The following is a 26,253-nucleotide window of genomic DNA, read 5'->3' on the forward strand; positions in this document are numbered from 1 at the left end:
CCGAACAGACGAGAGATGAGATAGAGTGAGGAGAGAGCAAGCCAAGTGAGCAAATGTTTTTTTTACAACTTTGCGTGAGTGATTCCTTCCGTCTAACTCTTTCTATTCTGTAATCAAATTGTTTAAACCTTAACTACCAAGAACTGCCTCCGTATAATTTTGCAGTGAACACTGGTTCCTAATTGTCATAATTCCCGAGAAAAGCCTACTCGTGGTTATGGACTCATTGAGGAGACCTCCAGAACAATACGAAAATCTTCTTAACATGATGAAAAAGTAATTCTACCACTACTCCGTCGATGACTAATAATTTGGATCACTTTGTTACTTGACTATAATTGTTCTAATCTTGCACAGGATTTGGAAAGAATTCACTAAAAATCATCGCAAATTTGACAAGGAATTGAAGATCAAGACAGATTTTGCGGTACACACTTGGATGATTTGTTGCACGATTCATTAGTTTTATTATATATTCATGTAAATATCTAATAATTTCTTCTCTCTTAAAGTGTATGAGGCAGAAACAAGGCACTAATTTATGCGCATACTATGTATGCAAGAACATCCATGGTCTGGTAGGTCCTCCAAAGGGCTAGACAGATTGGGAGGAGGAAGTAAGTAAAAAACTCGTTAATATTCGAACTCGTATTTTAATTAGTCGAAATTAATTATCCCCTTTTCCATAGGTCGAGGAGATGCACGATAAACTCATACCGGAGGAAAAGATTATGGCGATTCAAGAACAATTCTCCGGATTTATTGTTGAGCAAGTCATCGATCCAAAAGGCGAATTCTTCTATGATGGAATATCTAATATTGACAATCGCAGCAAATATGATAATATACGCGTATATATGTAATTAAGAATGAATATACCTATGTAAATATATATGTGTGTGTATGTATTAAATTTCTATTTATGAGTATGTATGTATTATATATATAAGCACTCCAATAATATATATATATATATATATGTGTGTGTGTGTATATATATATATATTTATATAATATTGGTCCTAGACATTTTCATATGTAAAGGAATTCACATGTATAGATATGTGTGTGTGTGTATATATATATATATATATATATATATATATATATATATATATATGTGGAGATCATACACACTGAATTCCAATACATAAGTTTAATTGAAATGCAAAAGTATAATTGAAATAGAAAAAGAATTGAGAAAAGGAAAACATGAAAAAAAGGGACGTTGTGTCCCGGTTGGTAACACTAACCGAGACAAAAGGTCCTCTTTTGTCCCGGTTGCCAGACCCGGGACAAAAGATCCTCTTTTGTCCCGGTTGCCAGACCCGGGACAAAAGGGCACCCTTTTGTCCCGGAATGGCGTTCCCGGTTGGGAAACCGGGACAACAGGGGTTTCCCAACCGGGACAAATCAACGTTTTTGTAGTAGTGAGAATTCGAACTAACTTGTAAACCTGCAAATACATGGGCCTTTTAGAAGATACATGTATCATATATTCTACAAAGGACTAGCATATGTACCCACCTGAGCACTTCTAAGTGATAATGACAATTCCAAGGAGTTGCGGCAACCGTCAACCCTATAAGAAAGTAAAACTGGTTAGACTATCCATGAACTAAGGCACTTACATGCGAATAACAAAAAGATAAAAGAAAACATCCACACAGAAGGGAAATTATTAGAGTAATGCAAATAACACCTTTTGTCACAGGTCCTCCTCACATATTGACTACTCTTGAGCTCTCCCCGTCCACCATATTTAGTTTCATCCGTGTTCAAGATGAGCTGGCCAAATAAAAACATAATATCTCAGTCCTGATTACACAAATCTATGAAGTGAAAGCATATAAAATTACAAAAAAAAAACTAGGAATTTGCTTGTTCTGAAAGTACACAATATCCTTCAACATGAGGAATGCAACCACTAGCACACGAAGGCATGATTCAGTGAAGTCAGATCAGATTTAAGTAGAAATTGTGTAGTTGTTATTGTTCAGTTTGTATAGATATTTTTCTAGAACACGCAGGAAAGCTGCGTGTATTTGCATTAATAGGAAAAAAAATCGTTCGATTACATGCCGACTCCACAGCTTGGTTAGTTCTTTTTAAATGTGCGCCTAGAACAGGTCTACCCTTCTAAGCACCTCACAGCAACAGGCCTCCTAGTGCCTTTGCCCCAGCCTGGATCCAAAGGTGAGCCAGCTCGGTCACGTCTTGGACCACCAACGTGTCCTCGGCTGGCCGCTGTCAAACACACACCAGTTGCGAAGCATCCAAATGGACCAGGCCGTGAGGAACACAAGCGAGTTGAAACCTTTACGCTGGCCGCTAGGGCTTCAGCAATCGACGCGACGCCTTCCGCCACCATCTCTGGCCTCATGTTGAGAGGGGGCAAGCAGTTGGAAGCCCGCCCTGCCGAGGGACTCCACCCAGACTTGTCGCACCACCAAACTCTTGTCCGTCCTCGAGCGCGGACCTCACAGAACCCGAGTAGGAATCGACTCTGGTGCCCGTCACCATGCAGATGCTCCCTCGCCGAGCGATCAGGATCCCACCTCTATGCCCGACATGCAGGACGCCGGGAGGGTAACGAACTGATCAAACTCAGTGCCTAACGTGGACGGAAGCATCGCCGATGTTACAAACGCCAATTCGCTCCTAAAGGCAAATTATGTCGCCCGCACAAAATTACGCCGCGCCTACGATTAAGGCCACGAGCATTCCAGAATAACACACTTGATAAATTCATTGATAACACAATTTAGACAACTAGTACAAGCCCTGCACCAAAGGTTTACAGAGCCACACAGAGCACATGGTCTGGCTCTGCCAGCCCATCAGGAGCCGATCACACAAACATTGCTGCCAAGGCTGTGATTTGCTCCGGCACCAGCAGCTTCAAGAAGAGCCTTGCGTAATCATCGAGTGCCTTCGCAGTGACGTGCTCCTGCTCCCCCAACACCCCAAACTTGCGCTGAGATTGGCCTGTGCACGCTTGGTGGCCGGCGGTGCTGACCGGCAAGCGTTCTTCGCGATTTGAGATCGGCATTCATCGCCCGGTGCAGCTCCATCTCCGCTTAGACGATGCTCGTCGAACGGTCCAGGATGCACAGCTCCCTCTCAAGGTGCTGCGATAGGTGTCCATCTTCCCCGTCTTCCACCGATGCTGGGTGCATGGTGTTCACCACGATAGGGTTCCCCAGGCAGTGCAATTGCCCTATCGAACGACGCCACGATCGAATGGGCCAGCGCACCCTCAGATGCTGCTTAGATGCCGGGGGGTAGCGACCCCGCCGTGGAGGTTGGCCCTTTCCCGACCAATCCCCGCGTACTGCCGAATGGACGAGCACCGCTAGCTCGCCACAGCACACCGACGAAGATCGGCTCCACCCAGTGCATCAATACGTCAGCCGCGCGGCCACGCTCCATCAGTCCAGCATGGCCGAGGACGAGCGCTACCTCTTCTTGGGCGGCGGGTCGCACTACCTGGGCACCTCCACCCCGGAAGGCGCCGCCTTGGCCGTGGGTCACGCCGCATGGGCACTTCCTCCTCGGAAGGCGCCGCCTTTGGAGGCAGTTGACGCGGCCAACTACAGTTGCGGGTCATGTGCCCTAGCTCGTGGCTGCGATGGCACCTAGACGAGCTCCAACAATGGGCGCGATGATGGTCACGCGCGAGACAACTGAAGCAACAGTCGCGCAGCTCATCAGGAATCGCACTGATAGTGCGCCGCGGAGCGAAGCACCTCCGCCGCTCCCGTCAGGTCAGGACCTTGTGCCACCCCCTTCCTCCATGGGAGAGGGATCCACACGGTGGGCCTCCGTGAGGATGTTACAATATGATGGCGCCGGGGCAAGATCCTTCACCAGAGCGGGGCTGTCGTCGCGCCAGCGGAGGAACTTGCTTCGGCCCGGTGGGATAAAAGGGGCCGCCAGGGGGGAGAGCAGCGAGGCGCTCGACCTGGGGACTGACGGCAGAGAAGTATGTAGGGCCGGAGTGGAGGCCAGCGTTGCCGAGGACGTCGGAGAGGTGGGTGTTTCGGGGGTGGCCGCCGTGCTTGGGGCGAGCTCCGGCATGGGTTGGCGATGAGCGCCGCGGGAGGAGCAGAGGGAGCAGAGGAAGACTAGTGTTATAGATAGAGTTATTTGGCACAATTGGCCAACATGCCAAGATCGGCGTCTACTTCGACTTCACCTCCCTCGACTATGTTTGGCTCAGGTTCTTCGCCATCTACTTCATTCTTCATCAACCATTTTCCACCTTAGTCGACTATCTTTGGCTCGAGGGGCTCACCATCTATTTCAGCTTTGTCAACAGTATTGCATGCACAACCGTCGGCGGTGACTACTTTGACTTACTGCGAAGTATCACTACCAGCCCATCCTACTCACAACACCAGCAAAGTGGTGCTACCACGGTCATCATGGAGAACCAATTCACCCCGAAAGAAGTCCTCCACTACCTCTATTAGTTCAATCAAATTACCCTTCAAAACAAAGTTCAATCAAGTTCCACATGTAGCAAGCCTAATGCAATGACTCTCGAGAAGAAAAGGGAATAGACACAACAAAAACAACAAACGGAGAGAGACCTGCAGCAGTATGGGCAGTGCTAGAGTGTGAGCACAAGGCCTTCCGGTTGTACCTCTCGAGCATGGTGATGCATGGAGGCAAGTTGGCAAGTTGAGCATGAAGATTGGGTGACAGTTGTGGCACGGCATGGTGAGCATGAAGGTATGTGAGTGCAAGGCCAACGCAGATGTAGCATCAATGCATTAGGCCGGCAGTGAGCCACCGCAACATGTATTGTTTTTCTTTAAGAACAGTGGAGGAGTTTTGCAAAAGATTGTAACATTGTGTTGTGATTATCAGAGGAGTAGGGGATCATCAGGAGGTGGCATTAAATATGATGAAAAAAAGCCAATATAAATGCTCAATGAGATAAGAGACTAAAAGAGGGAGCTGTGGCTGAGTTGCATATGCTTGCATGCATGTAGCTATGCATAATGGAAGACATGCAGCACTAGGTGTGCCGTGATCACTGGGCTGTTGCCAATAATCAAGAAAGAGTGCGACACAGGATAGTCCTCCATGTGTAAGACGCTGGCCGAGTGATCGATGACTGTAACGAACATGGCACCATTGATGCCATTTCGAGTGATTTTGGTGATCGAATGACAACACAACACTTGGACTAATATGATTGTTAAGATGATCATTCTCAGGCTTTTAGGTTCAAGTGATGACAAAGAGAAAGAGAAGATAGGCGTAGCAAGGCCCGATGGACTGCCCCTACGGGGGTTCCGCTACCCGGTTAGCGGACGGGGGTCGAGGGGGAGCCGCCCCTCGCGGGTCTCAGGGCAGCGCCCTGAAAGCTCTTCGATTCAGGAGCACCGGAAGAACCGACGCCAGGGCATCGGAGCATCCGATGGTAGTCGGAAGAACCGACGCCTTGATACTTTGGTGCAGAAGGGAATCGAAGCCAAGACAGCCTATAGGCACCGGTTGAACCGACGGTCCAAAATAGGGCATCGGTGCAATGGCCGTCCTTTGTACCAGAGACGATGTCAAGTGCCCAGAAGAAGTTTCTTCAGCACCGGTTCAACCGACGATGCATCGGTGCATACCACCGGTGTAATGACGTCAGCGTCCAGGAGAAGATTCCTTCAGCACCGGTTGAACCGGTGAGGCATCGGTGCAAAGCATCGGTTCAACCGGTGGTCTCTGCGTCAGCCGACAGGAGTCCAACGGCTACTTCGTGTTATGAGTGACCGGATGAACCGACGCTAGCCCGCCAAGAGGCATCGGTTCTTCCGGTGGTATGCAGATTTTCAGCTAACCGTTGGAGCAACGGCTACAAGACTTGGTGGCCTATATATACGCCTCACCCCGGCCATTTGAAGCTTGCTGGAGTTGCTGGACATCCCTCACACACCCAAGAACATCTCCAAGCCATACAAAAGCATCAAGATCATATCCTTAGCCCTTAGCACACTTTGAGAGTGTTGTGTAAAGGATTAGCTCTTAGTGAGTGAGTTTGCAAGGCTTAGAGCCTTTGTGCTGTGGTTCATTAGTGAACCAAAACAAGAGCTTGGTGCGCCGGCACCTTGGAGCGTGGAGCTCGCCGGCAACGTCATCGACCCTCCGACTTGGTGTGGAGCGGCGACGACACCTTTGTGCGGGGGACGTGGAGACCCCCATCCTTTGTGGAGAAGCTCCTTAGTGGAACCCGGGGCCAAGGTGACCGTGATTGTGTTCACGGAAGAGACTTGGTGGCCGAGTAGCAATACTCTTAGTGAGTGCTACAACAACGTGGATGTAGGTGTGCCTTTGTGGCTAACCGAACCACGGGATAAACACCCGCGTCAAGAGTTTGCTATCTCCTATCCCGCTCTTTAAGCTTCCGCATTTCATTCTAGTAATTTGTATGCCTTTACTTTCATAGAATAGTTTCTTGATAGGAAAGGCTATAGGTTGCTAAACTCTTTTGGGATAGGGGTTTTACACTAGAACAACCTAGTTGCACATATTGATAGCATGTTTTAGTTTAAGTTTAGTGCAAACTAGTTGGAGCCATAGGTCTAAGTTTTTATTAGTGCCTAATTCACCCCCTCCCCCTCTTAGGCTAGAGCACCCGATCACTTTCAATGACTTGCTGCGGATGCCACTCCCTGGTGAACCCTCATCGCAAGAGGTGAATTAATTGCCTAAGTATTGGTGCGATGCTTTGAGGATGAACCCCCAACAGATTTAGAAGAAAGGCTGGTGTGCTATGTAACCTAACACCAGTTGTTATGGCTGTTGTTGGGCTGCAGATCGTGAGAGAGGGAGAGGGAGAGGGGGCGATTGCTAGGGTTTCGGGCGCCGAGGGAGGCCGGCCGCGGGGCTTTGCCCATGGCCGGCAAGAGAGAAGGGATTTCCTTCTAATCTCTTGCTTGATTAGATTGATACATCTCCTCTCCTCATATAGAGAGGTTTACTTGACCCCTAAGCAAGCGACTAATTAACCCTAATGGGCTAAGGCCCAATAGGCTCTTGACTCCTCTAACACTACACCCCACCTGGACATGCAGCTCGTCCTCGAGCTGCAACCCAACGATAACGCTAACAATGACTCCACTAGACGCAAACCGAACTCCTAAGAACAAGCCTTTTACATCTCGGCTTATTTTAAATAAACTAAATAAATTGCGACTCTTTATTTTTGACTCCTGAAGATAAGGTGGACACCCTCCACGTGCTGGACCTGCACGTATATGTAGCCTCCTGAATCCCATGGAGACCATCGGAACGAAAGGGGAGCGCGGGTACGGCCACCAGGAATTAATCGGGACCGCGTCCAGCGGAGACGTCCTCGCGACGGCCGGTAGCGGAAAGCGGTGGAACTAGGCAGTGCATCCCCGCCGATGACAAAGAGCAAACCGCCTCCCCTACCACTGCTGCCGCAGAGTTGGAGGTCGCCGACGCCGACCGCGGAAACAACACCCTGCTCGCGCGTGAAGATAGCAGCAAACTGGCGTGATTGCTGGTGGCCGTCCGACGGGACGCGGACACGCCCCCCTTTGCCGAGGTCGACCGCCGTCAAGGCCACCTCGTGCACTGCAGCCGACGCCGCGCTAGGAGGCCGCGAACTGCAGCCTGCAGCCGCACCGCCGCAAACACATGGCAGGCATCCTCCCATGCAAACGCTTCTTCTTCCCGAGCTGTGGCAAGGCTACTACTGCAGGGACGACTGGATGCCAGCAGCGCACTGCAGCCTGCAGCAGCGCCGCCGCTGCCTGGATGCCATCCACACCCCCTAGAAGACACCCTCGCAGTGTTGCTGCGATGGCACGGGGCTAGGGGCGGTGAACGATGGGAAGGCGGCCGCGAACCTTGACTCCAACGAGGTCAGGCGGGCCTCCATGCGCGCCTCCAGGCTGCCGAGTAGCTTGGTCATCAGGGCGGCGAGTTCTTCCAAAGTCGTCGGCAGAGGTGACGGCAGTGGCGCGGGGGTCTTCTCGTTGCCTGGCATTGCTGATACCATATTGTTATGGCTGTTGTTGGGCTACAGATCGTGAGAGAGGGAGAGGGAGAGGGGGCGATTGCTAGGGTTTCGGGCGCCGAGGGAGGCCAGCCGCGAGGCTTTGCCCACGGCCGGCAAGAGAGAAGGGATTTCCTTCTAATATCTTGCTTGATTAGATTGATACATCTCCTTTCCTTACATATAAGGGTTTACTTGACCCCTAAGCAAGCGACTAATTAACCCTGATGGGCTAAGGCCTAATAGGCCCTTGACTCCTCTAACACCAGTTTGGTTACGAGCGTGTCCTGCCATTTTTCTGTACTGTTGGTTAGCTGCACAATTGATTTGCCTTTTAAGTTAAACTAAAGCCCAGCCTTATCGCCTCCATTTGAATATAAAAAGAATAATTTCATGCCAAAAGCGTCATTCACTTACTTGATATTCCCCGGCTTCATCCACACCAACATGATATGACTGATGGGAGACTTCAGGATTGAAATTAAATACGAAAAGAAAAGGCCCCCTTGTGAAACATATGACCTGCCAGAACGAGGAATGTAATTAGAAAATATCTCATAAATTCTGAAAGAATTTTCTGTCAAATGAAATAGTATTGCTTTATCTTGTCTTCATTACTCCACTGGCTGAGTTTGGCATGTTGAAGACAAACAATCCTAATTCGTTCTGATGATTGGAAGGTGGTGTTGGTGTATATGTGAGCCCATGTATAGAGGCCTATCTAGAGGCTCATGTATAAGATCTATATATCCCACCCTTCTAGGGTTTGAAGGAATACAAGCCATTATTCTCTCCTACATGGTATCATTAGCCTAGGGTTAGGGTTTCCTCTCTCCTCCCTCCCCTCCCAGCCGCTGCCGCCGGCGCATGGCCGGCCGCCGGCACCGCCCCTCTCGGTGCCGCCCCTCCTCTCCCCTCCCTCTTTCCCTCCCCTTCCTCTCTCCCCTGCTGCTGGCTCTGCTCGCGCACCTGCTCTGGGCGCATGGACGCCGGCCGTCGGCCGCCGCCTCCACCCCTGCTCTGGGTGCGTTGGGCGCCACGGCCTCCTTTGCTCTGCGTGGCTCCGGCCGGCCCGATCCGCCGCCGCTCTGGCCGTCCGCGGGAGCCTTGGCCGCCGCCCCATCCGGCCCTAGCGCCCCTCCGGCCTTAGGCGCTGGCGTGTGGCCCGCCGCGGCCCTGGCCGCCCAGGGTGCAGGGCGCGCTGGCCCTGCTGCCGGATCCGCCCCTCCCAAGCAGGTGTGCCTCGATCCGCCCACCCTTGCCTGGCGCGCCCCTGCTGCAGGGGTCGCGGCCCCTACCGCCGCCCTGCTGCCGCGCACCTTTGCTACTGCTGCAGGCGGGCAGGACCTGGTCGCCGCCGCCCCTGGTGCCCGCCCCGCCTGCGCCCTTGCCGTGCCCCGCGGGCCGCTCGACGCCGCCACCGTCGCACCCCAGGGCCACCCCGCCGGCGCCCTTGCTGTGCCCCGCGGGCCGCTCGACGCCGCTACCGTCGCGCACCAGGGCCGCCCTGCCAGATCCATCGCGAGCGTGGGCGCCAACGCCGCCACTGCAGCTGCCCAGGGCACCCTGGCCCTCGCCGCCGCTGCCCAGGCTGGCCTTCCTAGCGCCCTAAGCGCCGCTGCCGCCGGATCCGCCGTCGCCCGCCTCGCAGCCGCCCTCCGGGACCTCGAGGCCAATCTCGTCGACGCCAAGCTCGCGTGGGCGCACACCGCGCAGGCCGCTGCGCGGCGTTGCGCCGGTCGCGCGGACGCCCGTGGCTGCGCCCGCGGTGCCTCTGCCCGCGATGCCCGCACCCGTGCTCCTGCACGTGCCCTTAGCGCCCATGCCCGTGCCCGTGGCGCCCGTGCCTGCATTTGGTATGCACCCCGCGTACGCGCCGTTCGCCGTCGCCGCCTTCCGCGGGCAGCCGATCGCCGTCGGAGCTGCTACGGCCGACGACGCTCTCGCCGCGGCCCTCCTCACTCCAAGTACGAGGTGTCGGCGGCTCAGGAGCGGGCCCACGCGGCTGCCCTCGCTTGGGAGCGTGAGCGCTCTGCGGCCGACGCTCTCTCTCGTCGGGTCGCCGCAGAGAAGCCCTACTTCCTTGTCCCGCCCATCGTCCCTTTCGCCGAGCACGGTGCTTCGTCCTCCCACCATGCTCCGCCCTCTGGATCTGGACCCCGGATCGACCCGCCCGACCCCCTCCTTGGTGCTCCTCTCACCGGCCAGACCGGGGGTGGGGGAGGCCGAGGGTGTCGTCGGCGGAGGGGACGTGGTGGTGGTGCTCGGGGCACTCCGGACCCGACTCCGGCTTCCACTCCTGCTCCTGGCCCTGGAGGTACGCCCTGGCCATCCTTCAGCGCATCCCAATGTGGCCGTTTTAGGGTCAGGGGGGCCTCGTCCTCAGCCCCAGCCGGCGGCCATGCTCGCCGCTGCTGCTCCCCTGTTCGCGCCGGTCAGCACCGAGTGGATCGGCGACTCGGGTGCCTCCTTCCACACCACCCCACATGTCGGTATCCTCTCTTCTGTCCGACCCCCACACCCCTCTTATTCTTCTTCCATCATGGTTGGTGACGGGTCTTGCCTTCTTGTCACCGCCGTGGGTTCTGCTCCTGGCTCCTTTCGTCTTCCCAATGTCCTTGTTGCTCCGTAGATGGTTCATAACCTTCTTTCCATTCGTCAGTTTACAGCTGACAATTCTTGTTCCATTGAGTTTGATTCTTCTGGCCTCGCTATAAAGGATTCGGCCTCCCGGCGTCCGCTACTCCGGTGTGACAGCACGGGGCCCCTTTACACCCTTCGCCTTCCTTCTTCTGTTGCACCACTCCCGCCATCTTCTTCGCCCTAGCTGTCCTGGTCTGCCACTTTTGCCGCGACGCCGTCTTCCACCACCTGGCACTGCCATCTTGGTCACCCTGGCCGTGACATTCTGGCTCAGCTCAGTCGTAGTGCCGATGTTCCTGGCACTAGGGCTCCTGCTGAGCCCCTTTCACATGCGTGCCAGCTCGGTCGTCATGTTCGGCTCCCTTTTCCTTCTTCTTCGCATGCGACGCATGCATTTGATCTTGTTCACTGTGACCTGTGGACCTCTCCTGTACTTAGCCTTTCCGGTTATAACTACTATCTGGTGGTGGTCGATGACTTCTTGCACTACTCTTGGACATTTCCTTTGCACGCCAAATCTGAGACCTTCCCCACCCTCCTCCACTTCTTTGCCTGGGTGTCCACTCAGTTCGGCCTCACCGTTAAGGCCGTCCAGTGTGACAATGGGCGGGAGTTCGACAACTCCACCTCCCGTTCTTTCTTCCTCTCTCGGGGTGTTCAGCTGCGTATGTCTTGTCCGTATACCTCTCCTCAGAACGGCAAGGCTGAGCGGATGATTTGCACGACGAACGACGTCGTGCGCACCCTTCTGATCTAGGCCTCTCTACCCCCGCGCTTCTGGGCTGAGAGCCTCCACACCGCCACCTACTTGCTCAACTGTCTTCCGTCCACTGCTTCTCCTGCTCCCACTCCACACCACGCACTTTTCGGTACTCCTCCTCGCTACGACCACCTTCGGGTCTTCGGGTGTGCGTGTTACCCTAACACCACCGCCACTGCTCCTCACAAGCTGGCGCCCCGCTCGACTCGTTGTGTGCTCCTTGGTTACTCCCCTGACCACAAGGGGTACCGATGCTTTGACCTCACCTCTCGGCGCGTCCTGATCTCCCGACACGTCTTTGACGAGTCGGATTTCCCCTACTCCACCTCATCCACACCTTCTCCTGACCCCGAGCTGGAGTCCCTGTTTCCAACTGACCCGGTGGTTCAGCCACCTTTACCTATCTTTCCTTTCCTTGCAGGTTTTCCCGGCACACTGGCACCACTGCCGGTGATCCCTGCTGCGCCACGCGCGGCTCCGGTGTCCGCGGTCGCACCACACGCGGCCCCCGGACCTTCGGTCATGCCGCGCGCAGACCCGGTGTCTCCTGCTGCACCACGCGCGGCCCCGGTGCCTCTCACTGCACCTGCATGGTACGCTCAGCCAATGCAGGTGTACCAGCATCGTCCGGCGCCGACTCCGGCGCCGCTGCGGTACGCTCAGCCGGTGCAAGTGTACCGGCGTCGTTCGGCGCCAGTACCGGCGCCGACTCTATCTCCGGAGGCTCCTCCGACGCCTACACCGGAGTCGTCGCCGCCGCCATCTACACCAGAGCTGCCGCCGCCTCCGCCGACTCGCTCTCGAGTCGAGCCAGTGGTGTACCGCCCGCCCGTCGTCCATCGGGATCCTCGACATATCCATCCTATGGTGACTCGGCGGATGGCGTCTTAGGCCGCCTCTCTCTCCCACCCAGGGCGAGCCGCGGGTCTCTCCGGTACCCTCCTCTGTCCGCGACGCCCTGGCGGATCCTCACTGGCGTCGCGCGATGGAAGAGGAGTACGCGGCTCTCCTTGCCAACCAGACGTGGGACCTCGTGCCGCGTCCGTCTGGTTACAATGTGGTCACTGGCAAGTGGATCTGGACGCATAAGCGTCGGGATGATGGCACACAGGAGCGCTACAAGGCTCGCTGGGTTCTCCGGGGTTTCACTCAGCGGCCTGGTGTGGACTATGATGAGACCTTCAGTCCAGTGGTGAAGCCTGCTACTGTGCGCACGGTCCTCTCACTTGCGCTCTCGCGCTCCTGGACTGTGCACCAGCTGGACGTGAGGAATGCCTTTCTTCACGGCACTCTGTCAGAGATAGTGTACTGCTCTCAGCCGGCGGGATTCGTGGACTCAAGTCGTCCGGATATGGTCTGCCGGCTCAACAAGTCCCTCTATGGTCTGAAGCAGGCTCCTCAGGCTTGGTACTCTCGGTTCGCCATGTTTTTGCTGACTTTGGTGTTTATAGAGGCCAAGTCTGACACGTCTCTCTTCATCTACCGCTGTGGGGATGAGACTGCATATCTGCTGCTCAATGTCGATGACATTGTGCTCACAGCCTCCAATCAGCAGTTGCTTCAAAGTGTCATCTCCTCTTTGCAGCAGGAGCTTGCTATGAAGGATCTGGGTCAGCTCCACCACTTCTTGGGCGCCACTGTTGAGCCTCGCTCGTCTGGTCTTCTCCGTCACCAGCGGCAGTACGCACTCGATATTCTGGAGCGGGCAGGGATGACTGATTGCAAGCCCTGCTCCACTCCTGTCAACACTCAGGCGAAGCTGTCTAATGATCTGGGTGATCCGGTGGCTGATCCTACTGCCTACCGGAGTCTAGCTGGCAATTGCAGTACCTCACCTTCACCAGGCCGGACCTCACCTACGCTGTTCAGCAGGTCTGTCTCCATATGCATGATCCTCGGGAGTCACATCTTGATGCGCTGAAGCGTCTCCTCCGCTACGTCCGTGGCACTATGGACCTCGGCCTGGTGCTTCACCGCTCGTCTTCTGCTGAGCTAGTGGTCTACACCGACGCTGACTGGGCTGGCTGCCCGAACACTCGTCGCTCCACTTCCGGCTACGCCGTCTTCCTGGGCGGCAACCTGGTCTCCTGGTCGTCCAAGCGGCAGCCGGTTGTCTCCCGCTCCAGTGCTGAGGCGGAGTACCGGGCTGTCACCAACGGCGTGGCGGAGGCGTCCTGGCTACGACAGCTCTTGGCGGAGCTCCACAGCCCGCTCGCCAAGAGTACGCTCGTCTACTGCGACAACGTCAGCGCCGTGTATCTCTCCACCAACCCCGTCCAGCATCAGCGGACGAAGCATGTGGAGATCGACCTACACTTCGTGCGCGACAGAGTCATCATCGGCGATGTTCGGGTACTACATGTCCCGACTACCTACCAGTTTGCTGACATCTTCACCAAGGGACTGCCCTCCTCGACCTTCTCGGAGTTTCGCTCCAGCCTCAACGTAGCCGGTGGCTAGTTGTGGCTGCGGGGGGTATTTGCCCTTTATACTCTATTTGTAATCTCTTCTTGTCCAGTCTTGAACACCGCTGTGCCGGTAGTTCAGACTGCGGCAGGTGTTGGCTTTCTTGTTGTCCAATCTTGAACACCGCTGCGCCGGTAGTTCAGACTGCGGGGGGTGTTGGTGTATATGTGAGACCATGTATAGAGGCCCATGTATAGGATCTATATATCCCACCCTTATAGGGTTTGGAGGAATACAAGCCATTATTCTCTCCTACAGGGGGACTGCGAATATTGTGCTTGTAGAACTAAGAAAAGGAAACAGTTCTTTTTCTCGAACTACGCAAGAGCTGCATGTCATTTAATTAACAAGAATAATAAAGTACAAAGATCAGGAGGGAAGTCCTGATCCAAACACACTCATACACCCCAAAATTCTAACAAAAAGTTATACAACGTGCCAGACACCACTATAAAATGACCAAACCAGCGAGAGCTAAGAACTCTGTGCGAGCACGCAGGACAGCAGATTCGCAAGTCCTTTTCCACCAGCCATACAACCAGATTAACACTAGGTGCGGTCCCACAAAAAAACAGTCACATCTGTATTTCCAGAACTCCCATGCGACAGGAGTGACAAGAGTCTGAAAACCTTTCCAGAATTCCTCCGGGACTTGTTTGGTAGCACCAAACCAACCAACTGGAGAAGCAGGCAGTGTCCAGTCTAGGTGTCAAACTGTCAACCACCCTAAACCGACACCCTGCAACAATATGAACCAAACCTACCTCGCAAATACGCAAGACACAAGGATGTGCTGGATGTCCTCATCCGCTTGATCACATAGAGGACAGGTACCAGGGTGGGGGAAAACCACACTTGGCTAAGCGATCCACGGTCCAATATCTATTCATGACTGTGAACCATAGAAAAAATTTGCAACGCAGTGGGGACTTGACCTAATAAAACCAGGAAAATAAAGAGAAACAGCGCAAAAATCCTACTTTACCCACACTTTTACTTCATCTACCAGCACCTGCAAAAGGTCCAAGTGACTATTTGGTTTGTTGCCCACATGAACCTTACCAAATATTGCTAATGCCAATACCTAGGAAATACCAAAACATGACAAAAGAAAATGATGTTTGGGTTGTAGCCATACCAACTACTGGGCTGTGCCAAATAGGGCCCACATTCTTTCTGGCCAGATCCCCATACAACTCTCCTAAAGTTAGAAATAGCATTACTTCAATACCCAAATTGAGCACGTGTTAACAATTATTTTGTGGTCCTGAGACAAATCACGGCTATGTTATGGGTTTTAGTAAGGCAAAATAGGTGAAATCGACCCTGAACTCTTGGCAAAGGGTCAAGTTCGTCCCTGTACTTTTGTTTGGGCCAATTTAGTCCTCAAACTATAGTTCTTAGCTTCAGTTACATCCTTCATCCAAACTGTCGTTAGCAACACCGTGAAATCATGGCAAAATAGACACTTTGGTCCTTCAACTTTGCTCCAAGGGTCAAGTTGGTCCCTCAACTTTCAAAAAGACCAATTTGGTCCCTTAACTTTTGTTTTTATATCAAATTTGTCCCTATACTGATGTAATGTTCCATAATACCATGAGACTAATGCTAAAAAGTCATCTTTACCATTGGCTATTTTCTCTCCTTCACAATTTGCATGTTTAGCAGCGGTGCAACAAGTTAATCAAACATGTGCACGATATTCTTACATGATCTAGACTAAATTAAATACGAAAGGGCATTTCAACAAATACGAGAGACATGAAACCAGCGGATAGAATAATAGATCTATTGTGACCTATTATTATTGATTAATTACAACTATACAATAATGGAAATTGAGTATGAGAAGGAGCTAAGGGTAAAAATAACTTCACATCTATCTCATGGTCATGTGGATCATCACATCAGTATAGGGACAAATTTGACCTAAAAACAAAAGTTGAGGGACCAAATTGGTCTTTTTGAAAGTTGAGGGACCAACTTGACCTTTGGAGCAAAGTTGAAGGACCGAAGTGGCTATTTTGCTTGAAATCATCTAACGCGCAATAGGAAAAGACCCCTTACCCCTCCTTATAGCACCCCTTCCCGCGCCGTTATAAAAAAAAGAACGTGACCAAGGTAGGACCGGGCGGAGAACAGCGACACGTGGCTGGGCAGCGCCGCAACGGCCCGACGTCGGCGACGGTGAGCGGAAGCCGCCCAGCGGACCCATGCCCCCGCACCCCGGGCTGGCTGGTGGCAGCACGGTCTGTGTGAAGGTAGATTCCATCTGCTTGACACGACGTTGTGACGACAACGGAGGCCAGATCAATATGATCCACCTCGAGACAAGGGCACTGCCCCCGGCGGAGATCGATCTCCCCGGGGGCGAGCGATGCGGAAGCAGGCGGTGGGTAGGATTTGTCACCAAGGATCAAAACCTAAACTCGTGATACCATGTAAGATTGTTTATATTGCATGGATGATTATATTAGCCTAAGCCTGGGGCCTAAATATAGAGGAACATGACTTGGAGCGTTGGAGGGCAAGGAGCCTCTCCTATAGATATGGTAGGCAATGTTCAAAAAAGCGCTAGGCGGTATCTATGCGGTGACCCACCGCCTAGGGATTAAGCGGGATTAGGCGTTTCAAGGCGTTTTTCTAGGCGGTACAATATAATACGTATACTTCACCATATACTCTAAAAAGAAAAGAAAAAATAAGGAACTAGTGGGCTTTGAATGGAAAAGAAAGATCCAAAACAGCCCAAATAGCCCACCAGCCCACCTCCCCCACCTTATCTTCCACCTGTGACCCGCCGTCTCCCCGTCACCTGGTTCGACGCGACGACACCTCCCCGTCGTCCTCGCCTCTCGTCCTTGCCTCCTCTGCCCCGCCGCCGCCGAGGTTCGTCCCCTGCCTCCTCCTCCTCCTCCTCCGCGCACCTGCCTCAACTTCCTCCGCCGCCGCCGCGCCCGTCCCCTGCCTCCTCCTCCGCCGCCGCAGGCCTCCTCCTCCACGCACCTGCCCCCAACCTCCTCCTCCGGCGCCGCCCATCCTGACCTCCGCCGCCACCATGGGGCGCCTAGGGGACCGCCTACCCCCCTAGGCCAGGTGGGACCCCTCCGCCCAGCGCGTAAGCGCGCTTAGGCGGCCGCAGAATTCCGCCTTTTTGAACATTGATGGTAGGATACGAATACAATTCTAATCTACCTAATATAGAGATATCCCTAATATACTCTTAACATTATTTGCAAATCAAGCCTCAACAGTTTGTTCTATAAAAATATATATAGTCATCCTTTAAAGGGATATCAATTCAAGTACGGAAGATCATGTAAAGCACAAAGAAACAACCTCCTTAGAAAATATTAAGTATTTAATAAGATTAATCCAAGTTTCTGTGTAACGATTAACTATATAATTCAAGAATGTATGCACATGAAATGATTCTTGATTGAGAAAAAATTATATAATTAACTAAGAAAACATGTGTTTGTCATAATCAAACTTCAAAATATATATGAGCTAATATTATCTGATAATCTGCATACCATGCTCGTGTCATCACAGTGATGAATACTGGGTGAACCTTTGGAAATTATCCTTTCATTTTCATCCAAGCTCATAACATCCTAGTACAAAAGTTTGCTGCTGAGTTAGTAATAGAAGTCATTCATCTCATGAATATATATAACAATGACACTTGACAGATGCCTACAACATATTTATACACAATCAAATAATAGTGCCTAAAATAGAAGTTGCAAATTCACAATGTTTCTTTACATGTCAATAAATCAGCACTACAGCACCAGGTCTGCACATCCAGATCTTCCGGCTGCGGTACACCTCCATCACCTCCCAAACCAGTAGGTACTTCGAAAGCACAGCCAACGATAGATGACTCCCTAATCCAGAGGTGGCTAGAGAGGGCTTCCTGAAAGGTACGTTTGACTATGATCCGTTTTGGAATTGTTGTGAACAAGTTCGGAGTAAGGTATGAATGTCGGTGACTGTGCAGCCACGGTCTTCCCAGAACAACGTATTCGCTCCGGACCCGACCGTCGAGGTGATGGAGATGTTGAGTAGTGCTTGGACATTGCCATGCACCATCACCAAGTAAGTTGCCCATGGCTTGTTCGTGTTAGAGTGCACAGTGGAAACTAGCCCGGCCCGCTATACCCACGAGCCAATGCCCTACCAGACCTAGGTCTACCGGAGCCAAACCAACTAACGCCTTAGACCTAACTCAACCCCAAAAACTAGCCTGGTGGGTGAGGACTGCCCCCCCTTATATGTTATGCTCCCCACACCATCAATTTTTGATGTGAGACTAAATCTAACAATCTCTCCTGTCACACATCGAGCCAAACTCTTCCATCACATACAACCCATGTGATCTTCCGGAAGACATTCTCCGGAGCCTGAGTCCAACTCTCCAGCCACACATAACCCGTGCGACCTTCCGGAGATGTTCACGGGCTCCCCCGTCACTATGTGATCCCGAAGATATTCCAGATTTTCCAACCTTCGGCCCTGATACCACTTGCTAGAGTGCGCATAGAGTGCGCAGCGAAAACTGACCCGGCCCGCTATACCCACAACCACAAGCTAGCGCCCTACCAGGCCTAGATCCACCAGAGCCCAACCAACTAAGGCCTCGGGCCTAACCCAACCCAAAAGACTAGCCTGGTGGGTGAGGACTGCCCCACCTTATATGTGTGCTCCCCACCATCAATTTTCAATGTGGGACTAAATCTAACAGTTCAGGTGTCTTCCTTAGCCACAGCCAGTGCATGTGCAGCGACCATCCCATCTTGGTCTGGTTATGTAGTTCTAGGCCGTCAAGCTCTTGAAGCATGCAAACTCGGAGCAAAGCCACACCCTCCCCCCTGCAGCTGCTTCCTTCCTTTCCAAAGGAACCTCTTCCTAATCATTCACTAAGATTCATCCATACTAAACCAAAAGGTTAACCCAAACTACTTCATGGACCTCAAGCATTATATGTTCTCGCATACTTCAAATATCCGACGTCTAATTTAACCCATATATTATCCTACATGGGTTTAGTTTTTAAACGCCCTCCTATAAGTTACTAGGTTCCATCTAGTTACCAAGATTTAACAAATAATTAAATGTGCCATTTTATTTTTTAATTATGAAACGAACATCGGAGAAAACGAACTTCGAGCGATGTGAAGACCAATCTAATCTAGTATTGGACAGCAGAGAATTAATTCTATAAAATGAAATCACTGCTATCAAAATGATTGCTGCAGCGTATTTGAAAGACATTTAAGGAAAATAGTTCATCCATATTGCAAACCTTGTCAAAGTCAAAGAAATGTTTGTGAAAACCCTTGTCCAATAGTTCCCATTGCCGATTCGCTAACCGGAAGGAATAGTCATTGCTTGACATAGGAAATTCAACTCTCTGAAATCAATCCATAAAAAGCCTTAGAAAATATGGAGAACAAACTAAGTAAAACAAAATAATTTGACAAAATAGAGAAATTGAGGTACAAAGCTCAAAGAAATATAAGTGTACTCACTTTTGGATGTGCAAATTCATTGCCCGTGAAGTTTAGATAAGCACCTCCGCTCGTTGTGAAGGTAATTAGTTTGATAATCTGAAATGCATTGAGGAAATTGACAACAGATATTTGTACCATGAAGTTTAGCTATTTAACATCTTGAAAGTAAAGTAATGGTCGGCTAAGTACAGAATAGTCAACCCCACCACAAAGATCAAAACTCATGCCCCATCAAGAGCGCTCAGTAGAGCTTGCTGCCGCAGGCTGCGGCTGCAGCTGCGACAGCAGCTACAGGAGCTAGCGCAGCCAGTTAGAAGTTTCTACTGCGCTGAAGTCTGAACCGAGACAAATACAGCTGCAACAACTAAGGTCATCGTTCAGGGCGTATGGACTTTGCTTCTTTCCAACTGCAGCTGCAGCTACTTACACCTAGATTGACACAGCATATATCTAGGTGCATAGCAAAAGCTATGTACCTAAAAAAGCCAAAACAACCTATAACTTGGGACAAAGGGAGTGGGTAGTCAACCAGAAATACAAATTGAAAGAGAGAATTCAACCTATACATTTTGCCCCTTCTACTGACAGTTTCTGAGGACAGGCGAGTGTGATTTACTAAACCATAAAATCATAATATAAGTAATGTAAGCATACTATATTTGACAATTTTCATCATTTGTGTGGCCTGGGTTTGTGTCGCCGCCGCCACGGCATGATGCGCAGTGCGCAGGCTGCCAGCCTTTTTGTGGCACCTTGTACCACGTCATGTTGGAGCGAAGCAGGATAGGATGCAGATGTGTTGGACGATGGCTGATTTTATTCAATGAGTAACCATCAAAATTAAATTTGCCTCCAAAGTGAAATCTCATGCAGTATCTCGATTGGGTCCATATCCCCCTGTCCAAAATTGCAACAAAAAAGTATCAGTACAGAAAATTTGAAGTTTATACCACCCTCAGACATCAAGTGCAGAGGAGTCTGCAACTACACCTCTCAGCAATAGCAGACAACAATTGCATGTCCGAATCTGCTATCTCCCATTCAGGACAAGAACAAGTATCTATGTATTCAAAACCTAGCCACCAAAGTAACAGGGAACATCAAATTTGAAGCGCACACTGACTTGGGAAACACACCTGACTGTCGTGTTTCTAGCTGATCAACTTGTCTGCTCCTTGATCAATCGCCGCTCGCCTGGTTGATCTTTCCACTGGCGTAGAAACTAGAAATGGTGAGATAGAGGCCGCCGCTCGTAACCTAGCAACGGGAGATTAAGGAGGTGACGCACAGGAGGCAGGGGTGTGCTGGACCTAAACATAGTTGCCACATAGGCCACGAATGTGGCAATCCAGTCAGCAAAACTAGTTTTAAAACCAGCTTTATTAGCAAATCCGGATTCAAAGACGTGTCAAAGGTGTGATTTGATCTGGGATAGTAGAAACAAGGGGTTAAGTAGACCTTTTAATAGTTTAGGGGGTTAAATGCTTGACTTGCAATCATCATGTCGTTAACCTCTTGTTTAAGAACATTGACAGAGAGCTATCAGATCTCATAAACAAGGAGGATAAACTGAAAGAGACACGATTTGATGCTCATCGTCTTTGAAAATTTATTGAGTCAATATGTGAAGAAGATAGCGACGATGAGGATCAAGAAGATGATGAGGAGTCATTGGAGGAGTGTACTATCACAGCAACACACACTCATCCTCTTGTGACTCCTCCCGAAAATCAAGGAGCAAAAGAAGACATGTCTGATGGTTCCCAGTTGGAACCGGTCAGACCGGTCACTCTGACCAGTCAGACCGGTCTGACCAGGAACCAGAGGAAAAAGAGCAAGAAGTGCTCACGAAGGCGATCAAGACAAGCATGAGCTTCCGAAGAGTCACATCTTTCAGTGATGTTGATAACAAGTGCTTGATGGCCAAAATCAGTGAAATGACCAAGGAAGATAAATTTCAAGTTAAAATTATGAAGGCTTTAACTCAAGAACTTGAAATGATCAAATAAGAACAAGCTTTTTTGGCACAAAGGTATCGTGAATTGTCCAATGATTATGCTAATGCCGATAACTCAGTTATTCGTGTAGCATCATTCGAGAAAGAGAATCAAATGCTCAAGGCTCAAGTTGAGAGTCTCACTAGCAAGTGTGTGACTTTGCAAGGAACTCATAAGGAACTTGAATATTCCTATGAGAAGCTTGCGGATTCACATGCTATGCTAGAAGTTGCTCATGAGGTTGTAATAACATCGGTAAAATCCTATCAACCTCTCTCCCACACATGCACATGCTCACAAGCTTCAATTATATTATCTTGTGATAAACTATGTTGCTCCCAAGCAATAAATACTTGTGTTGAGCATGTGGTTGCAGAATCATGTGATGACCTTATCGCGGAAAAAAATGATCAACTCAAGCGAGAGGTCGAAGAGCTAAAAATTGAAATGATCAAGTTGAAGAGCAAAGATCAAGTGCAACCTTCTCAAGATAACCGTGATATCATGGTGAATAAGCTTCAGAAGGGTTCAAACCTCACTACCTCTGCTCCTCAACAAGATCAAGCAAAAGATAAAAGTCTTGTACAAATCAAGAAGCAAGACATGGGATAAAAGAGGTTCACATGTCCCATGCAACCCAAGAGCAATACAAAGCTTTCAAGAAAGGAAAAGCAACGTGCTAGAACAAGGATATGCTTCAAGTGCAAATAAAAGGGTCATCTCATTACAGCATGTCCTGGTCTGCAAGGTGAGGTCAGGTCTGACCAGACCGGTCACCCTAGACCGGTCAGACCGGTTGGTGCCCAGCAAACCCATCATCACTCCTACAAGAGCAAGCAAAAAGAAAATTCAAGAGTGATGCCTGAAGTGAAGAAAGTGCAAAGGTATAATGCTTCTCTAGAGCATAAGAAGAAGAACAAAAGCACCTTTGTCAAGCTTAAACACCGAGTTTGCTACACCTGTCGAGCAAAAGGTCATATGGGCAAAGATTGTCCAATTGGTAACAAACTTAACTCAAACCTTGTCCATTATGATTTCACTAAGCTTAGAAAGGACCAAGCAGGTACTTGTGCTATTAGAGTGATTGACACCCCTCGAACTATCATAAGGATCATTTGGGTTCCTAAGCATCTTGTAGCTAACTTGAGTGGACCCAACAAGATTTGGGTACCAAAAGGTACTTGCTGAGCTTGTAGGGAATTGGAGATGCATTGGAGACTTGGTTGAGGGAAGAAATAATACAAACCAAAATACAATCAAGTATAAAGCAAATCGATGAAATCCTTACTCCAATGGCATCTTGGTATCATTTGCTAACTGTCACACCTTTGTCACTATCAATCCTTGGTAAACAAGTGTGTTTCACAATTTTAGTAGTTGTGAGACATTTGAAACTGACTTAGGTTCTTTTCCATGAGTGTTAAATCCCTATGTGCCATATGATGCCTTTAATGTCTCTCTAGTAGAGAACTTGTCTTGAATGTGCAGGAAATAAAGATCATATTATGAAATTCACCAAGACAAAATATTTGGAACAACACATTTTTGGAGATGATATTGTACAGGGTCGGATGATCTGATTCTGATCCTAGGTCGGATGATCCGGTCCATGTGCCAGTTTGTCTCTGGAAGATGTCGGATGATCTGGTGTCTTGTCGGATAATCCGACCTTGGGGACTTAGTATCTGTCTCTGACAGACCGGTCTGACCGGTCTGGCCCAGGGCAGTCCTGTGATGTTGTGGATGCGATGAAAATGCTTATCAAGAATCCATTCAAATATATTTTCATCCTTGGCATATTTTTGGGTACATTAAAAGTGACAGTAAGCATCTCAAGCACAATTTTCATTGAATATTATTTGTGTGTATGCTTTGACCAAAATTGTGAATAAGTCTTCTCATGTCCTTAATTGTGCTTTGCATCTAAGATATTCAAAATCTTAAGCACAAATTAAGGGGGAGCTTATTCTCAATTTGTGTCATTTTGGGACTAACAATTTCTTCTAGTGAATTTGAAGTCTCATGCAAGAGAGTCAAAAGCTCTCAACATGGAGTATGCTATGATGTGCTCAAAAGAGAAAGTGGTAACATGTTCACATCAATTCAATTTATATGTTACTAACTCTTGCATAGCTACTCTCCATAATATAGTTTAAATTCCTTGAGTTAGATTTAATTAACCAAATTGGTGCATATGAACTTGCCTACCATATATTCATACATGTGCACTAAGAATTGAGGAATTTAGCCTATATTGTGAGGTTTCATCTTTTGTGACCCTAATTCTTCCTACATCAAAGGATCACTAAAGTGAAACTAGGATCTCATGCAATTAACCTTGTTTGCTTTCTTGTGTTATGATCAACTTGAATTTTCATGAAAAAAAAGTTGGATTTAATATTTAAAATTGCACATGACTCTTGGCTAAATGGCAAAGTATGTTTTCTTGGACATATATTTTACCTTTGTGCATCTAGACCTTACTATCTTGCTAGTGTGTGCATATTCATGTCTTTGTGTGGTATAGGATAGTTTCTTTCAAAATTCCACTAGCATGATAGGAAGTGTGAGTGTATAGGATAGAATTTGGATTTTGGTCTTTGTGACCCAATTGAGCCACTTGTGACTATTGTTATACTTGATTGCTTGTTGGCTAGTCACAATTGGTGCAATTTTCTCAAGTCCATAAAATTTCAAAAATCTATCTCTCTCCCTCTCTCTCTCTCTCTTGGAAGTATCAATAAAAGCTTGAAACATTGGATTAATCTTCAAAATCTATCAAGTTCCACAGCATAGGAATCATCTCTCATTCCCTCTAAGAGAAAACAGCCTGAGGACTTCAACTCCTGGCTACCAGGGGGCAACCGGTCTGACCGATCTGCCCGACCGGTCTGACCGGTCGGCCCTGGCAGTTACCATTTACCCCCCCCCCCCCTCACGGGCCACACAGTAAAAACCTTATCTCTTTCACCTATCCACCGACTCCCCTTCGTCCACCTCTCTCTCTCTCGCGCGCGCACAAGGCGCCCCCCATTGGTGATTTGAGGATTCAACCAAGGAGAAGGCGATTCCTTTGGGTATTTGGTTCACTCCACTGGCCTGACCGCTTTCCCAAGCCGGTCCTTCAATTTCCCCTTCGAAATCCCGTTCAAAAGGTATCCTATGGCTTGTTTTGTCTCGATCTACTTATCTAGGCCATAGATTCAAAATGCCTCTGGTAGAACATCTTCTGCAATCATATAGAACCTATATCTAGGAGATCAAACACTTTTGTTGGTTATTTTGAAAGATCTCACAATCTAGGGTTGGACTGGCATGACCGGTCTGACCGGTCTGCCAGACCAGTCTGTCCAGTGGAACCCTAAGTCATGATTTCTAGCAAAATACTCGACACATCTTATTCTAGGATTGTTCTAGACCTTATGAAAATTTTTCTTGATCAATATCTTGCAGTCAGATTGGTATTGGATCCATTGGCTCTGTTCTGTTGGTGACCGGTCTGACCGGTTGCCAGGACCGGTCTACCCAGAACAGACTCAATTGCTTCAATTTTGTTCCAAACAATATCTATCCAAATCCAATCATTTCCTGTGTTCTTATACATGTATTGCACATCTTCTTGGACCCAGGACAAGCAGCAAGATGGCAGGAGTTTATGAGAGGAGAACCAAGCGTCGGCAGGATCCTACTGATATTCACATGGCCGATGCAGATGTGGGTGGCTCCAGCTAGGCAAATGTGGTCAGTGGTAGAGTTTTGAGGCCCAGAGGACAGAAAAGAGCAGCAGCAGAGGATATAGTTGAAGGGGGAGATGATAACACTAGTAGTAATGATGATGTTGAGAATGAGGCTTACAGGATTGAGCAGAGGCATGGAAAGGGCCTCGCTCAGGAGGAAAGTGAAGATGAAGAAGAAGATGATGAAGGAGATGAGGAAGAGGATGAGGGAAATGAGGAAAAAATCAGCCAAGGCGGCTGTGCCATTGGTTTTCAGGCCCCGATATGGTTATGGCACAGCTCCTACAAATTATTTTGGAGATGGAATGACTAAAACAGTGAAGAGGCTTAGGGGAGAGAACCCATTGCCGAGGAGAGGACTGCCAGGGATCTTAGGTTCTGAAGCCGTTTTCAGCAGGACTTCTATACTACTATCATTATGAAAAAGTCCAAGATCACTCATGAGGCACAATATGTGGATTGGGAATACATGAGAAGGAAGAACAATGTCATATTCAATGAAGTCCTGGCTGAATGTGAGGAGAAGAGAATTAGACATCTCATGGGTTTCGGGCATGGATGGAACAAAGAGATCATCGCTCAGTTCTTTGCTATATTATTCTTTGGGTACCATGAGAGTGAGAGAGCAATGTTCTGGATGACTGAGGAACAGAAATATCACATCACCTTTCCAGACTTTGTTTCTCTCTTCCCCCTTGGAGATGCAGACATTGAGTATCCTAAGCTCCATGATGCAGGTGTGCTTGAGACGAAGGAAATGCATTTCGTGTATCCAAAGAACATGAGAGGCAGCTGGGGCAAAGTGAGTGGACTCTACACCTACTATGGGGTCTTGAATAGACTTTTCAGAAATACTTTGACCCCTAGAGATGGAAACACGTCTGATGTGACTCTTTACCAGAGGAACTTGATGGCTGCTTTGAGACCAGGGGAACCTCAGTTTAGCGTTGGGGATTTCATCTGTCAATAAATCAAGCTTCTATTAGAAAATCCTCAGAAGATTTGCAGCTATAGTCCCTACATAATGTACATGATTTGGAAAGTGACGGGGACAAAATTCCCAAATGATGTGAAGCACAAGCCCTTAAGTCCTCTAGTGATCAAA

At 49.5% G+C, this 26,253-nt stretch overlaps 1 protein-coding gene across 1 annotated transcript; it reads right to left on the bottom strand.

Moving 5' to 3' along the window:
- Nucleotides 1-1,500: 1,500 nt before the first annotated feature.
- On the bottom strand, nt 1,501-20,088 carry LOC120701937 (1,4-alpha-glucan-branching enzyme 3, chloroplastic/amyloplastic-like). The gene is made up of 6 exons (XM_039985731.1): nt 19,433-20,088; nt 19,207-19,314; nt 17,432-17,512; nt 8,444-8,548; nt 1,703-1,788; nt 1,501-1,582 (listed from the first exon to the last, which is right to left on the bottom strand). The coding sequence occupies exons 1-6, from the start codon at nt 19,550-19,552 to the stop codon at nt 1,501-1,503; spliced, it is 582 nt and encodes a 193-aa protein (XP_039841665.1). The 5' UTR covers nt 19,553-20,088.
- Nucleotides 20,089-26,253: the final 6,165 nt, after the last annotated feature.

This window comes from Panicum virgatum, chromosome 4K, assembly GCF_016808335.1.
Source record: "Panicum virgatum strain AP13 chromosome 4K, P.virgatum_v5, whole genome shotgun sequence".
NCBI lineage: Eukaryota > Viridiplantae > Streptophyta > Magnoliopsida > Poales > Poaceae > Panicum > Panicum virgatum.